Here is a 16,090-nt window from a genome sequence, read left to right on the forward strand (position 1 = left end):
GGCGTCGAGGCTGCCGACCCGGCTCGCGCCGGCCAGCGCATCGGGGCTGCTCCACTCGCGCGCGCGCTCTCACGCCCCCTCCTGGTCGCTCGCCGGCGCTTGCGCACACTGCGAGGAACCTCTTTCTTCCCCCACCACTCCCCGGAGCCATCTCTGCCTTTCCCCGCCTCACAACAGTGGGAGCGAACCAATCATAGGGAGGGAGGGATCGATCGCCCCGAGTCGGATTGGATTTCAGCCGCTCCTCGTCGACCTCCCACTTCCCCGCCGACCTCCACCAGCCTTGGGCAAGTTGGAGATGGGCATGCGCCTCAGTGACTGCTTGGTCACTTTCCCCACCTTTGTCTTTCTTGTTGCGCACTCTCCGAAGGAAAAAAAACCGTTAAAAAAAGAGTCCTGATGCGCATGAGCTGGACTTCGCTCCGCACAAACGTACGGACACTGGAGCGATTACAGCTCCTTGCTGTAGACTCACGTTCCTGGACGGGGAAAGATGGCTCAAAGCCTAGAGCGATACGCAGGACCACCGGGTTTGATCCCTGACATCGTAAGGCTCTCCGAACACCGCAGAGAGCGACCCCCGAGTAGCGCCCGAGACTAGAGCTCCACCCCACCCCTCCTCAGCACCTCGGGGCGGGGCGGGGCGGGGCGGGGAGAATCACACTCCTGCCTTAAGAAGTCTTATCAGATTCTTGGGCACATCCAAGTGCTAAAGAATCATTTCAAGAAACAAGGGGTAATCCAAGGATAATGCAATTGCCTTGCACGTGGCTGACCCTGGTTAGATCCCTGAGCACCGCCAGGCGTGATCCTTGAACTTGAAAATAGGGATAAGTCCTGAGCATCATCGGGTGTGACCCAGTAACAAAATCATTTCAAGGGTCTGTAGTTAGTACAGGAGTTCAGGAGCTTGCCTTGCATGTATGTAACTAACCCAGGTTCTGATACCCTGGATGTAGCCCAGCCTTCCCCCCACTATAATTTTAAGACAGTAATAAAAAAGGAAGGACCCGAGAGATAGTACAAGGCGCTGGCCTTGCACGTGGATGACCCAGGTTTGATCTCCAGAACCAAAGGTAGTCCCCCAGAACACCAAGAAGTAATCTCTGATTACACACACACACACACACACACACACGCACACACACAAAGTAAATGCAATTTGATGGGGTCCAACCCCTATCAAAAAAAAGTTGCAGTAAGTTAGATTGTGAAGGATTTACAAATGCCAATAATTGAAAACTTCCAGGGGGCCAGAGAGATGGTACAGTGGATAGGACACTTCTCTTGCAGGCAGCCAACATCGGTTCAATCCCTAGCACCCCAAATGGTCCCCAGAGCCTTGCCAGGAGTGAGCCCTGAGCACCACCAGGTGTAGCCACCCCTGCAAAAAATCTTTATTTTGGTTTGCTTTTGGGCCACACCTAAAGTTGCTCAGGGCTTACCCCTGGCTTTGTGCTCAGGGATCACTCCACGCAGTATGTGAGGGACTATGTGGTGCCAGGATTGACTCTGGGTTGGTCACATGCAATGCGAGCACTTGATCTGCTGTTCTCTCTCCCCGGCTCCTCCAACTTTTATTTTTGTTTTGTTTTGATTTAGGGCCATACATGGTGGTTTTTTGGGCTTACTCCTGGTTCTATGCTCAAAGATCACTTCTTTCAGTGCTCAGGAAACCACATGGGATATCAGAGATTTAACCCAGGTTGGCTATATGCAAGGCAAGTGCCCTGCCCACTATGCTATCTCTGACTCCTTCCAATATATATATATATATTTTGGCTTTTTGGGTCATACCTGGCGATGCACAGGGCTTACTCCTGGCTCTACACTCAGGAATCACCCCTGGCGGTGCTCAGGGGACCATATGGGATGCTGAGAATTGAACCCGGGTCGGCTGCTTGCAAGGCAAACGCCCTCCCCGCTGTGCTATTGTTCCAGCCCCTCCTTCCAATTTTTATTTTTATTTTTTTATTTGGTTTTTAGACCACACCCAGTGGTGCTTAGGGTTTATTCCTGGCTCTGCACTCAGGAATGATTCCTGATGGTGCTCAGGAGACCATATGGAGTTATGGGGATTAAACCTGTGTCAGCCACACACAAGGCAAAAACCTTATCCACTGTACTATCACTCTGGCCCCTCCAACTTTTTTAAAAAATTTAAATTTTTTTGGTTTTTGTTTTGCTTGTTTTTTTGGGTCACACCTGGCGATGCATAGGGGTTACTCCTGGCTCTGCACTCAGGAATTACTCCTGGCGGTAGCTCAGGGGACCCGATGGGATGCTGGGAATCGAACCCAGGTCGGCTGCATACAAGGCAAACGTCCTACCCACTGTGCTATCACTCCAACCCCCCAAACTTTTATTTTTAAAGTTATGTTACAATATTAAATTTTAAGTCTTTTATATTCTAATATTTTTATCTACAGTTCCAACAAATACAGAATGTGTGTTTTGTTTTCCTTTCTTTCTTTTTTTTTTTTTTTTGTTTGGACGCCTCACCTGACCAAGCTTGGGAACCATTACCAGCTAATATTTTGGGATCACTCTTGATGACTAGGGAGATGGCTAGTTAACGTTCTTGTTGTTGTTGTTTGGACCACACCCGACAATGCTCAGGAGTTACTCCTGGCTCTGTACTCAGGAACTACTACTGGCAGTGCCTGGGAGAAGACCATCTGGGTCAAGACCATCCTGGTCAAGACCATCTGGGGTGCCAGGAATTGAACTCGGCCCTCCCAAAATCTTTATTTTTTGAAGGGCAACACCTGACAGTGTTCAGGGCTTACTCCTGGCTCTGTGCTCAGGAATCACTCCTGGCACGGTTCAAGGCACCACATGAGTTGCCAGGGATTGAACTGGGTCAGCTGCATACAAGGCAAACACCCTACCCACAGTACTATCAATATGACCCTGCAAGTTAAATTTTTGAAGTATTGTTTCCTACTTTATACGCTTTACTTCTGCACTGTTTAGAGTTTTAGTCATTGTTTTAAAGGATGAACTGTCACTATCACTGTAACTCCTGTTGTTTATCGATTTGCTCGAGTGGGCCCAGAAACGTCTCCATTGTGACACTTGTTAATGTGTTTGGCATATCAAATACTTCATGGGTAGTTTGCCAGGTTTTGCCATGTGGCCGAGATACTCTCAGTAGCTTGCCGGGCTCTCCAAGAGGGGCAGAGGAATCAAACTGGGGTCGGCCAGGTCGGCTGCATGCAAGGCAAACGCCCTACCCGCTATGCTATCGCTCCAGGCACAAAATTCAGAAGATCAAAAGTATGGAATAGTAAGTTACCCAGCTTCTTTCTCCAGAGGCAACTGTACTCTGCATGGTTGCTCACCCTTACAAAGATTATTTTACATTAAGAGTTGGAACCAGAGAGATAGTACAGAGGTTAAGATGATTGTTTTGTATGTAGCTGACCCTGGTCAATTTTCAGCACCTTATAGTCCCCTGGGTACTGCTGAAACATCCCCTGAACACAGAGCCTGGAGTAGCCTCAGACCATGCCAGGCCCTGAATTAAGTTTAAACAGCTACATCACAGGCTGTGGAAATCACTGAAAGGACTGGAGCTCATGCTTTGCGTGCAGAAGCCCCAGGCTCACTTCCTATCACCACATGGTCCCCCAAATGCTATCTGGAGCAACCTCTAGCACCAACCCAGGAATAGCCCCAACACCCTGGTGAGTCCCCAAACTAAAACAGAACAAAAACTGCATAAAACCTTATCATTAACAGTATTGTAAACCATAGTGCCAAAAGCAATTTTGTGGGGTTTTTAGGTTTAAGGGTCAAACCCAGTGGTGCTCAGGAATCACTCTTGGCACATTTGGGGGACCATATGGAATGGTGGGGATCAAACCCAGATTGGCTGTATGCCAAGGTAAGTGCCCTACCTACTGTACTCTCTAGCCGAAATAAATTTTTTTTCTTTTTTCTTTGCTTTTTGGTTCACACCCGGTGACGCACAGGGGTTCTTCCTGGCTCTGCACTCAGGAATTACTCCTGGCGGTGCACAGGGGACCATATGGGATGCTGGGAATCAAACCCGGGTCAGCCGCGTACAAGGCAAATGCCCTACCTGCTGTGCTATCTCTCCAGGCCCCAAATAAAAATTTTTTACCAAGTTATCATATTCAAAGACATTAATCCTGGTCAAGCCATGAGAACAGATTCAGGATTCTTTTGGTGCCTATACTTAGAAGGGACTGACAAAGCTCACTATCGAGACACTGAAAGTCTATCTGTGGCAAATTGATCTAAGGGGCAAAAATTCACACCTATGGGGGAAAAAATCTGAGCTACTTAAGTGTTCTGGTTGACTGAATTTTTTACTTTGTATCATTCTTTGTGTTGGGGGCTATGCTAGCAGTGCTCAGGGGCTATTCCCAAGGCAGTGTTTGGGATCATCCTGGTGGTGCTCCAGGAACAATTCCCTGCATGTACAGCATGCGCTCAGCACCTGAGCTGTCTTTCATGCCTGTAATTTTCTCTTTTAAATGTTGAGGTGACTCTTTTCTTTCTTTCTTTCTTTCTTTCTTTCTTTCTTTCTTTTCTTTCTTTCTTTCTTTCTTTCTTTCTTTCTTTCTTTCTCTCTCTTTCTCTCTCTCTTTTAATTTAAGGACATAATTGTCAGTGTTCAGGATTTATTCCTGGCTTTGTTCAGGGATCACTATTGGCTGTGCTCAGGAGACCACTTTCAGTGCAGGGGACTGAACCAGGAATTTTTGTTTTGTTTCTGGGTCACACCCAGTGATGCTCAGTGCTGACTTCCGGTTCTGCACTCAGGAATATCCTGGAGCGTTTGGGGGACTTTATGGGATGCCAGGGATTGAACTAGGGTCAGCCTCATGCAATGAAAAGTACCCTACCTGCTGTACTATTGCTCCAGCCCTGAATTTCGGATTGAACCTAATCACTGAGGCAAATACCTTAACTCTGTACTTTCTCTCTGGTATAGCTTTTTCACTTTCTAGACTTCCATAAATGTTGTTTCATAGAACATTTATTTTAAAAAACTTTCATTTTTCATAGGGGTCACACTTGGCCTGACAATGTGGACCCAGTAGTATTGCTTGGTCTTTCACATACTTGGGTACTTAAGCTGTCTCCCCAGCCCCTCAATATTTTTCTGTTCCCTTTGCTATTATCCTAATGAATAACATACATTTTGATTCTGGTATACATGCACCTGACTTTGGTGAGTGAGAGATCACACACTGTGAATGCTGGGAGTTCCACATTAGCAGAGCTACTGGGATGGAATTTAGCCCAAATGAGGGGCAAAAAGGATTAAACTCAGGATCTCATACTTGGAAGGCAGGTGCTTTACTACTGAGCTATCCTCCCGGCCCCAATAATTTATGCATTTCTGTTACATGATTGTCCCCTTTAAGTGTCTAAATTATAGTCACTTAACCAACTGTATGTCTACATAAGAAATATTATGCACCATGGAAAATTATTATAGACGTATGTTTAATGGCATAGAAAGATGGTTCTGAAAAAAATAACAGGTGATGGGGCTAGAGAGCATCACCACCTCTCCACTGGGAGTATCTCTACTAGGAAGCACCACAAGGGAGGGGGACGCCACCCCACCAAAAGCAAAAAAGAAAAATAGGGGGTGGTTGAAGCAACAGTGCAGTGGGGTAGGACATTTGCCTTGCATATGGCCAAACCGAATTTGACCCCCAACATCCCATATGGCTCACTGAGTACCACAAGGAGTGAATCTTGAGTGCAGAGCCCGGAGTAACCCTTGAACTTTGCTGGGTTTGGTCCAAAAACCCAGGTTATATTTAAACAAATAAACATGGGCCAGAGAGAGTAGTACAGAGGTTAAGGTGCCTACCTTATGTGCATTCCACTCTGGTTCAATCTGGAGCACTGCTGGGAATAATTTCTAAGCACAGAGCAAGCAGTAAACACTGAGCACCACCAAGTGTGGCCCCAAAACAAACAAAAGTTGAAAAAAGAAAAAAAAATCTAAAGAAATTGATATTCAAGGTAAATAAGTAAATAACAATGATATAATCTGTGGATTCTAATTTTATGTCTCTCTTTTTGCTCATTTGTTTGTTTGGGGGTCACACCTGGTGATGATCAGGGGTTACTCCTGACTCAACATTCAGGAATTACTCCTGGAAGTGCTTGGGGTTCCATAGGGGATGCCAGGGATCAAACCCAGGTCAGTCGCATACAAGGTAAAGGAAATATTCTACCAGTTGGACTTCTGTTTTGGTCCCTTACATGCCTGTCTTATGTGAAAAAACAACAGCAACAGCAACAACAACCCCCCTCCAAAAAGAAAAAAATGAGCATATTTCCCTCCACGCTACCATGAGCCTTTATTTGTATTGAACTAGAAATAAAAACCTTTGAAAAAGAAAAAGCTCTAGTCTAGATGAGCTGCTTTTACCTATTTGTTAGGGAGTCACATCTGGGAGTGCTTAGTACTCAGCTTTGTGCTCAGAATCCCTCCCAGAGGTGCTAGGGTCAAACCTTGGCATACCACATGTAAACAATGTGTTTGTATTTTTAAAACAATAATGTAGGAGTACTGCTTTTTGTTCAGCCATTGATTAAACTGATTGAATTGGGCAGGAACTCCCAATTCAATTAGTAAGTAAAAGTAAAGGCCCTCCCGTTGATCGTCGATTTGCTCGAGCGGGCCCAGTAACGTCTCCATTGGAGACTTTGTTGTTACTGTGTCTGGCATATCGAATACTCTCGGTAGCTTGCCGGGCTCTCCGAGAGGGGCGGAGGAATCGAACTCGGGTCGGCCATGTTGGCCGCTTGTAAGGCGAACGCCCTACCCGCTGTGCTATCGCTCCAGCCCAATTCAATTAATTTGAGAAAAAGTGATTGATCCTAGAGTGACATGCCACCAGTAGGTGGCAGCTCTTTCTTTGCTCAGTCCCACAGAAGGTCTGTCTTAGACCCAGTCTGGATGCAGTCAGGTCTGAAGTACCAAGCTAGCCCTTGCTCTTTTCTCTATATATTTCTCTGGTCAGAGCTAAGACTCTGGACCCTTGATGGTGAGAGTCTTCTTGGGCCCACTTCAACCAACAGAAGCAACTTTCACTCACTGATCACAACAATGAAAAGGTTCCTGAAGTGGGCCTTGGAGAGAGAGTACAGAAGGCAGGGCTACCTACTGTTGGATCCCTAGCACTCTATATGGTCTCCCTTGAACACATATATTTTTTGCTTATCTTTATGTTTTTTTGCTTGCTTTTTCTACTTTCTACTCGGAGAAGCCCACGCTGCCCTCTGAGTATGTATTCCTTTCTTTCTCTCCCGGTGATGCACAGAGGTTACTCCTGGCTCATGCACTCAGGAATTACTCCTGGCAGTGCTCGGGGGACCATATGGGGTGCTGGGAAACAAACCTGGGTTGGCCGCGCGCAAGGCAAATGCCCTACCCGCTCTGTGATCGCTCCATCCTCCGTCTTTCTCTCCTCTTAACGTCTAAGTTTTGTATAATAAAAATCTTTCAGGATCGGCATGATAGTACGAGTAGGGTGCTTGCTTTTCACGCACCCAACCAGGGTTCGATCCCTGGCATCCCATGTTTCCCAAGCCCTTCCAGGAGTGATCCCTGAGCACAGATTTAGGAGTGAGCCTTGAGCAGCACCAGACAACAACAAAAAACTGTCTTGCCTTTTGAACTGGAGTGACAGGACAGCAGATAGGGCACTTACTTCCCTTGCACACAGTCAACCCAGGTGATTCCTGGCACATCATACGGTTCCCCAAGTACCACCAGGAGTAATTTCTAAGTGCAGAGTCTCTTAGGGGGTAGCCCAAAACAAAAACAAATATAAAACAACACGCACACACGTACACAAAAAAACCCTATCTTGTTTTTAAAAAGAAAACCACACCCAGTAGTGCTCAGGGCTTAGTCCTGGCTCTGTGCTCAGGGATCGCTCCTAGAGGGACTCTGGAAACCATATACAGGGCTGGGGAGCAAATCGGGGCCAACTGTGTACAAAGCAAGCACTCTACATGCTGTACTCTCTCTCTCGTCTAAAGCTGATCTTTTATCAACACATCAAGACACGGTAATGCTCATTTATTTTTCATCCACAAGGGGATCGAAAAGTTCTCCCGAAATTCTGCTTTTTGTAGTTTGGGGACTATTCACTCACAAACCTTTTGATTCAGAGAGGGCTCTGAGAGAGATAAGCCTCTGGGAAATGCTTGAGTTGGTAGAGAAGTAAAGGGAGATCCTCAAAGGACGGCATCACTTCTCTGCCAATGCCTTCAATGCTTCTCCTTCAAAGCGAAAGGAATGCCACCCCTCAGCTTCAGTCAGGTCATGGGCTCCTAGGGTCTTATATAAATCCATGGCCCTCTTGTTCCAGTCTAGGACTGCCAGGCGGAACTGGGAACAGCCCTTGTCGAGAGCCACCTGTGGAATAAGTCATCATTTAATTTCAAGAAGTCAAAAACAGTAAAGTATTGGGGCCAGAGTGATAGTACAGCAGATACAGTCCTTGCTTTGCATACAGCCAGTCCAGATTCAATCCCTGGCATCCCATATGGTCCCATCCAGGAGCCCACCAGGAGTGATCCCTGAACACAGAGCCAGGAGTAACCCACAGCATCACTGGGTGTGGGAAGAAGGAGGAGGTAGGAGGAGGAGGTAAGAAGAAGGAGGGAAAGGGGAGGGAGAGGAGGGAAATGGAGGAGGGGGAGGAGGAGGAACAGGAGGAGGAGGAAGAAGCAAGGAGAAAGAGAAGAAGGAGGAGAAGAGGAGGAGGAGGAGGGGGAGGAGGAGGAGGAGAGCCAGAGGGAGAGGGAGGAGAGAAAGAATTTTTTTCTGCTATTCTCATAGTCTCATCATCACTGTTCTCCTGAGTGCCTTCCATACACCTTCATATATTCAGGGTCCAGCATGAGCCTCATCCCTCTTCTCACCTTAGCCACCTTTTTGATTATTCTGGAACCAATTCCTTGACCTGTTATGAGAAGAGAGGCAAAAAAAGAGGGGTTGTTTGTGGGCCAGATCAAAGGCTGAAGCACATGCAGAGGCACTGAGTTTAATCCCCGGATTCAGATGCTCACCACCAGGTAGCTGCCAGCACTACTGGGCCTAACCCCCCTGAGCACTACTCAGAAGCTGCCCTCAAATTAAAGAGGTGAGGATAAAGGGGGAGGGGGGCTTGGAACTCTGCTTTTTCCCACGCCTGATTTGGCCTCTGTGCCATACCTCGATGCTCTGGCATCACATAGATGTCTTCCAGGTAAATGTTTCTACCCTTCCAAGTGCTATAGATGAAATAATACAATCCAAAGCCCACCACACAAGGTCCTGAGAAAAAGGGGGAAAATGAAAAGAAAAAAAGGGGGAGGCTGAGGCCACTGGCCTCCAAGGATGGCCTCTGAGGATGGTCGGGGCAGGGTATGGTTCTTACCCTGTGTGACACCAGGTACGGGAAGAAACTCCGCTACCAGACAGTGGTAGAAAGGATTTTCTCCAAAGCCATCTGCTCTTAGAGCTGCAGATTGCAATTGAGACCAAGACAGTGAGGGCCTGCGGTGCGAGGTCAGGCTGAAAGTAGGCTGGGGAACCCCCCCCAACCTGCCCCCAGCCTCTTCCTCAGTCCCCGAGAGCGGGCCCACCTTCTTCGCTGATCTTCACCTGATCCGAGAGTTTCTCGTACTCAGCTAGTTCCTAGGACGCGTGCACAGTTAGGCTAGGGCGGGGGCCCCGCTGCTTCAGGGCTGCGCGTCCCCGTCCCCTCCCCCACCCCTGCTCCGCCGGGTTCCGCCCGCAGCTTCACCCGGATGAGTCTCAGGATCTCGCCACAGTCTCGCTCCGTGGCCTCTCGGATCCTCACGGAGGCCATCCTGATTCGGTCTGGGGCCGAAGTCCAGTAGCCCCCACTTCCGTTTCGCAGGACCCGGCGAGGGGCAACTGGGAGCTTTTAACGGGCCTACCACACCAGGAGCCCAGCAACCGCGGACAGAGGAGCAGTTCTGCAAAGTTGACGTGGTCTCCAGCTATCGACCGGCCGCAAAATAATGGGCGAGGGGGTCTTCTCCCCAGGGGGAATCCTAAACTTCGGCTCCTGCCTAAGCACCGACCAGCCAATCAGCGAGCGGCCTCTCCACGTCCCCGCCCCTTGGCCCAGCCCCTACTGGCGGGTCCCGTGACCCGGCGCGTGGGCAGGGGTCAAGGGGGATTTTCCAGGATCCGTAGCTCTTCCCATCTGTACTGGAGAAATACCCGTGGCTCAAATTTCACTGCTTACTTCTTTGACATATACAGTGATTTCTGCTCTACCCAGCACTCCGTGTGATCAAGCCCATCCAGACCTCAGGTGAGTCCGAAGCAACCAGCACAGACGCTGTTTTCTAACGCTCTTGTGTGGCGCCAAGTGTTACTCCTGTCGGGACGCTTATATTCAAAAGGGGGTCAGGGAGCCAGAGGGATAGTACAGCGGGTAGGGCGCTTGCCTTGCACATAGCCAACCTGAGTTCCAGTTCTTGGCATCTCATATGGTCTCCAGAGCACTGTTGGGAGTAATGGCTCAGTGTAGAGTCACAAGTAACCCCTGATCATCACCGGTGAGGCCCCAAAACCAAAAAAAAGTGGGGGGGGACCAGGAGATGATGATGCAACTTTATTGGTAGATAGCTGAGGCTGAACCTTGCAGTAAATGGTTAAAGGAAATAATTGAATGGGGGTAGTCACTTTTTAGTAGCCACTAAATCATACTCCAGAGACAGTGCATCTCTGTGCTACAGAGCCCAGAGACCTGGAAGAGTACTGAGGGCAGACCTCAGAGCAGATTGTTGGGCATTTGCTTGCATTATCTAAATTAGTCCTCATTGCCTTCACCCAGCTAGCTAATAATAATAAAAGGATTTTTCACACTTTTAACAAATAAGGGCACCAGACACAAGGGTGTTGTGGCTTGCTCACATTCCCTCTCCTCCCTCGTCCCCCGCCCGCAACCCAACTGGATATGGGGACAGGCAGCTGTGGAAAAGAAGCTGGACAGGACACTGGTGAAGGATGCTACTTAGGAAGCAGAGTAAGACTGTATCAAGCCCTCAGTGTCTGCAGGCAGACTCCCTAGCTGGACAGAATACTTGAATTCAGGTCAGATCCTCAAGGAGGAGAAAGGAAATGGGGTGTCTGTTTCCAGCGCCTAGACTTTCTCAGCCACGGAGGAGGGTATGGAGAAACTGTCTCTCCTCCCTTTGTCCTCAGAGTGGCCACAGGGTCAGTTCCCCTATCTCCTGCCCCCCATTCCCTCTGGGGCTACTTTTAACCTTCCAACAATCACGCTTAAGGTGGCCACCCCCATGTATTCACCCCAGAACTGTCTGAGCTCCTGAGAGAACTGATGCTGATTATGGAGCACAGGAACCCGCTAGTCACATCCTGGCTGCAGCTGCGGCTACAACTGCAGCTGTGGCTCCTGCTCCTGCTCCTTCATAGCCACGAGGGACAGACCCTGTGACCGTTCTTTCCACCCAGGAGTAGGAACTGGACAGGTGTGCGTTTCGATGAGTGGCACTTTGACTCTGCCTGCTTTCTTTTCTTCTTCAGGCCTGTAGCAATCCCTCTCCTGTCTCTGGCATGTCCTTATTCCAGCTTATTTTATTTACAGGCATTGTCCTTATTCTTTTTTTTTTTTTTTTTGCTTTTTTGGGTCACACCCGGCGATGCACAGGGGTTACTCCTGGCTCAAGCACTCAGGAATTACTCCTGGTGGTGCTCATGGGACCCTGTGGGATGCTGGGAATTGAACCTGGGTTGGCCACGTGCAAGGCAAACGCCCTACCCGCTGTGCTATCACTCCAGCCCTGCGTGTCCTTATTCTAACTTGTTTTATTTTCTCTTTCTGATGGACCCACGGCCATCCTACTGTGCACCTCAGCAGTGGTCCAGGACAAGAGCCTATTACCATCATGACCTTTAACTTTACAGAATCACAAGGTATGGGATTGACCTAAGCCTTTGACTCAGTCCCCTAATCCATCTTTCCTCTCTCAAGCCTTCTCTTCCCTTGTCTCTTGTGCCTCCTTCCTCCCAACCTGCACCCAGCCTATGCACAGAACTTTCTTCTATACCCTTCAGAGTCCCTTCCTCCTTTGAGATTCAAACCTGGATCCCGAAGGAGTGATCTTTTTTTAATTTTTGGGTCATACCTGGTGATGTTCAGGGGTCACTCCTGGCAGTGCTCAGGGGACCATATGTGATGCTGGGGATTGAACAGGTGTTGACCACATGCAAGATAAATGTCCTACCTGCTGTGCTATCGCTCCAGCCCCAGGAATGAATTTTATTTATTTTTTTAAATTTTTTTCTTTTTGGGTCACACCTGGCAATGCACAGGGGTTACTCCTGGCTCTGCACTCAGGGGTTACTCCTGGCGGTGCTCAGGGGACCATATGGGATGCTGGGAATCGAACCCGGATCGGACGCATGCAAGACAAACGCCCTACCCACTGTGCTATCTCTCCAGCCCCCCCCAAGAATGAATTTTAATGGTGACACCAACACAAAAGATGACTGGTTTATGCTGGGACTTTGGGATGGGAGACCTGCGATCCAACTGCACAATCCCTAGGACCAGCTTACAGTGGGCTCTGTACCCTAAGTGAATGACGAGTAGTAGTATCAGGTAAGCCTGATCTGATTCTGAGAGAAGCAGTGTTGTGTCTTGAGCTGGTTCAAGGAAGAGGATCAGACACACGTTAATGAATATTCTGCGACCACTGCCATTTCACTGAACCTGACAACACCCCCAGAAAGTTCTTATTCTTGTTTTCACTTTTTGTGTGTGTTTTGGGGCCTTACCTGGTGGTGCTCAGGGCTTACTCCTGGCTCTGCACTCAGGAATCATTCCTGCAGTACTCAGGGAACCATATGGGATGCTGGGGACTAAACTTGGGTTGGCTGCTTGCAAGGCAAGCCCATTTTCCATGGTACTATTGCTCTAGCCCTTTTGACTCCACTTTTTTAAGAGGGGAATTCTGAGACTCCAGAAGTCAGGCCAAAGTGATAGTACAGCATGTAAGGGTGTTTGCCTTGTTCACAGCTAAACTGGGTCCAATCCCCACCACCACATTTTGTTTCCTGAGCCCCGCCAGGAGTGGTCTCTGAGTCCAAAGCCAGGAGTAAGTCTGGAAGACTACCAGATGTGCCCCCCACCCCAGTTCAAACAAAAACAGTGCGTAGATGCTTAGAGAGATAGTACAGGGGTTAAGATGATTGTCTTGCATAAGGCTGACCTGTGTCATATCCTGGGTCTCATCCCCAAGCTCCACCAGGAGTAATCTCTGAGCATGGAGCCAGGAGTAAGCCCTAAGCACTGCAGAGTGTAGGCCCCTCTCCAACCCCTGCCCCTCACAAAAAATAAAAATAAAAAAAGACAAAAAGGTCTCTAAGGGCCAGGGTGTGAGTGAGCAAAGGATGATGGTTGATGCTTCAGGTGAACCATCTACTGTGCTCAGCTTTCTTCCAAGGAAGGGACAGAGGTAGGCCACGACCTCTGATTCTGCCTCTCTCCTTGCAGATGCAAGCAAAAATCCATGGGGACCCCTTGGTGCTGGAGGTGGAGGAGGAAGAGGTCATCTGCCTGAGACAGGTTTCTGGGCCTCTGACCAACGAACCCCAATCCACCATGAGGATTGCACTGGGTGGATTGCTCTTGCCTGTTTCCAGCCTCAGGCTGCCAGTAACTTTCTTGGGGGAGGATAAGCATCATGACCAAAGCAGGTGAAGACTTGCTGATGAGGGGACTTTCAAAACTAACCTTTGAGGAGGGGGAACGATAAGGGGAAGGTCAAATATGTGCGTTCTGGCTAAGAATAGGCCATGGGTTGGAGGTTGGGGCACCAGTGTCCTGATTCTGACCTCTCCACCCCCTCTCCCCTTCCCCATGCTATTTCCAGATGATCCCTGCGCTGAATAACTGCCTGGTTGGACCAATAAGTCCAGGCCTCAGCCTCTGCCCTCACTAGCTTCGGGAGCTATGCATTAGAGTTCTAGCCTTTCCCTCCAGAAACACAAGCAGAGTTCAGCCTTCAGGGAAAATGGCGTTTTTCTTTCCGGGTCAGCTCTAGAGAGCCTTTCTCGCTTCATCATGAGCCTGTTCACTTCTGAATCTCTAGCCTTGAGGCCTCATGAGATAATTTCTCCCTTAGACATTCCAAGACTTACGGGCCTTTTCTCTGGACCTGAGGCTCTAGCTTGCAGCAGATTCAAGCCACCTTCTTGCTCTGGGGACCCTGGAAAACCCTTCTTGGCTGAGCTTCCAATTCAAAGATCACGTAAGAGGAGGGCCTCTACCTGGATTCACTGGGGCCTGGGAGCCTTGGAATTGGAGGGATTGGAGGTTCAAAATGTCTTTGTTTAAAAAACTTAAGGAGTGCTCACTTCGGCAGCACATACACTAAAATTGGAACGATACAGAGAAGATTAGCATGGCCCCTGCGCAAGTGACATGCAAATTCGTGAAGCATTCCATATTTTTGAAGTCATAAAATTTACATACAAGTGGTACTACATGGGAAGTATCATGTTAAGTGAAATGAGTCAGAAAGAGAGGGATAGACATAGAAAGATTGCATTCATCTGGAGAACATTAAATAAGAAAATAGGAGACTAACACCCAAGAGTGGCCAAGATTAGTACCAGGAGTTTTGCTCCATGGCTTGGAGGCTAGCCACACATTCTAGGGGAAAAGGGAGCTCAGATAGAGAAAGGAGCACCAAATAAAGGGTGTTGGGAGGATCCTCCCAGGATGGGAGAAGCATGCTGAAAGTAGACTATAGACCAAACATGATTGCCACTCAATGCCTCTTTTGCAAATCACAACACCCAAAAGGAGAGAGAGAACAAAAGGGAATGCCCTGCCACAGAGGCAGGGTGAGTTGGGGGTTGCGGGGTGGGAGGGATACTGGGACCCGTGATGGTGGAAAATGGGCACTGGTGGAGGGATGAGTACTGGATCATTGTATAACTGAAACCCAAGCACAAAAATTTTAAGTCTACAACGGTACCTCATGGTGTTTCACTAATAAAAATTTCAAAAAAAAATTAATAAAAAAACTTAAGGACCAGGAACATTACGTATTTTAAAATTGCTAACAGTGGGGCTGGAGCGATAGCACAGTGGGTAGGACATTTGCCCTGCACGCGGCTGACCTGGGTTCGATTCCCAGCATCCCATTTGGTCCCCCGAGCACCGCCAGGAGTAATTCCTGAATGCATGAGCCAGGAGTAACCCCTGTGCAAAGCCGGGTGTAACCCAAAAGGAAAAAAATAATTGCTAACAGCAGGCAAACAGCTTTTACTTAGAGTGGGTGTGTACTTATACTCTGGTGCATATGATTTTACAAAAGGTCAATTCAGAAGAATTTAAGCAGGACTAAGGTGGTGGGGATTACAGTAGATGAAGGGTATGGCTCAGAAATCTACGGTTAGGGCCACAGGAGTCATCGAGGCTCATTTTTTTTCTCCTCTCCTTTATTTGTGTCTATATACTCTGTAGAAGTTGATGCTGTCTTCCAGGTCAAGACCCTCACGAAGTCTGCCCCTGGCCTTTGGACTTCCTGCTCACCTGAAGCTGAGTGGATCCAGGGTAGCCTTGAGCCAGGGATCACAGCACATCCTTGCTCTGCCTCCAATAGGGCTTGGCTCCTTCCTCAAGGGCCCAGCCTCAAGGGTGCCTGGTCCCAGGGCGTTATCAGGTAAGAGAGCATCATGTTCCAGTTCCACAGCATATCCTTGCAAACAACTAAATGTGGTGGGGTGAGGGGTCGAACTTGGAAAGAGGCACCTTTTTAGAGGAAGGAAATCTCTGGGTGGGAGTGGTTACAAAAACTAATGTTGGAGAAATGATGACGTAAAAAGGAATGCTGCTCCAGCTCTCCCCAGCGCCTTGTGTCTAATGCCCCTTCTAGGAGTGGCTTCTTCTGCTTCCTTTTGCTTGAATGGTCTTTCGGCACAAGGCCAGAAGCTGGACCTGGACCAGAACCTGAGCAAAAGTCATGACATCTGGACTCACAGCTTTCTCACAGCCCAGGCAATGATACCAACATTACCTATTAA

The 16,090-nt window shown here is 48.5% G+C and overlaps 2 protein-coding genes and 1 non-coding gene across 4 annotated transcripts; 2 read left to right on the top strand and 1 right to left on the bottom strand.

The window, feature by feature from the left end:
* Positions 1-8,077: 8,077 nt before the first annotated feature.
* SAT2 (spermidine/spermine N1-acetyltransferase family member 2) lies at positions 8,078-10,078 on the bottom strand. Of its 2 annotated transcripts, XM_056114903.1 has the most exons (6): positions 9,801-10,078; positions 9,640-9,691; positions 9,432-9,515; positions 9,227-9,328; positions 8,935-8,975; positions 8,078-8,425 (listed from the first exon to the last, which is right to left on the bottom strand). In XM_056114903.1, exons 1-6 carry the CDS (start codon positions 9,864-9,866, stop codon positions 8,258-8,260), a joined length of 513 nt encoding a protein of 170 aa, XP_055970878.1. In that variant the 5' UTR covers positions 9,867-10,078; the 3' UTR covers positions 8,078-8,257. The 2 variants fall into 2 exon arrangements, with proteins under 2 accessions (XP_055970878.1, XP_055970879.1); XM_056114904.1 differs by lacking the exon at positions 9,227-9,328.
* A 1,799-nt stretch (positions 10,079-11,877) lies between these two features.
* SHBG (sex hormone binding globulin) lies at positions 11,878-16,090 on the top strand (the record flags this gene model as incomplete). The annotated part of the gene is given in 9 exon segments (XM_056114801.1): positions 11,878-11,968; positions 12,112-12,151; positions 12,509-12,656; positions 13,551-13,712; positions 13,930-13,956; positions 14,182-14,307; positions 15,531-15,729; positions 15,943-16,047; positions 16,050-16,090. Coding segments are annotated over 9 exon segments (939 nt in total), but the record flags the coding sequence as incomplete, so codon positions are not given.
* LOC130024499 (U6 spliceosomal RNA) lies at positions 14,406-14,510 on the top strand. The gene has a single exon (XR_008792579.1). It is a non-coding gene; the product is annotated as a U6 spliceosomal RNA (small nuclear RNA).

The sequence above is a fragment of the Sorex fumeus genome, unplaced genomic scaffold (assembly GCF_029834395.1).
Source record: "Sorex fumeus unplaced genomic scaffold, SorFum_2.1 ptg000028l, whole genome shotgun sequence".
Taxonomy (NCBI): Eukaryota; Metazoa; Chordata; class Mammalia; order Eulipotyphla; family Soricidae; genus Sorex; species Sorex fumeus.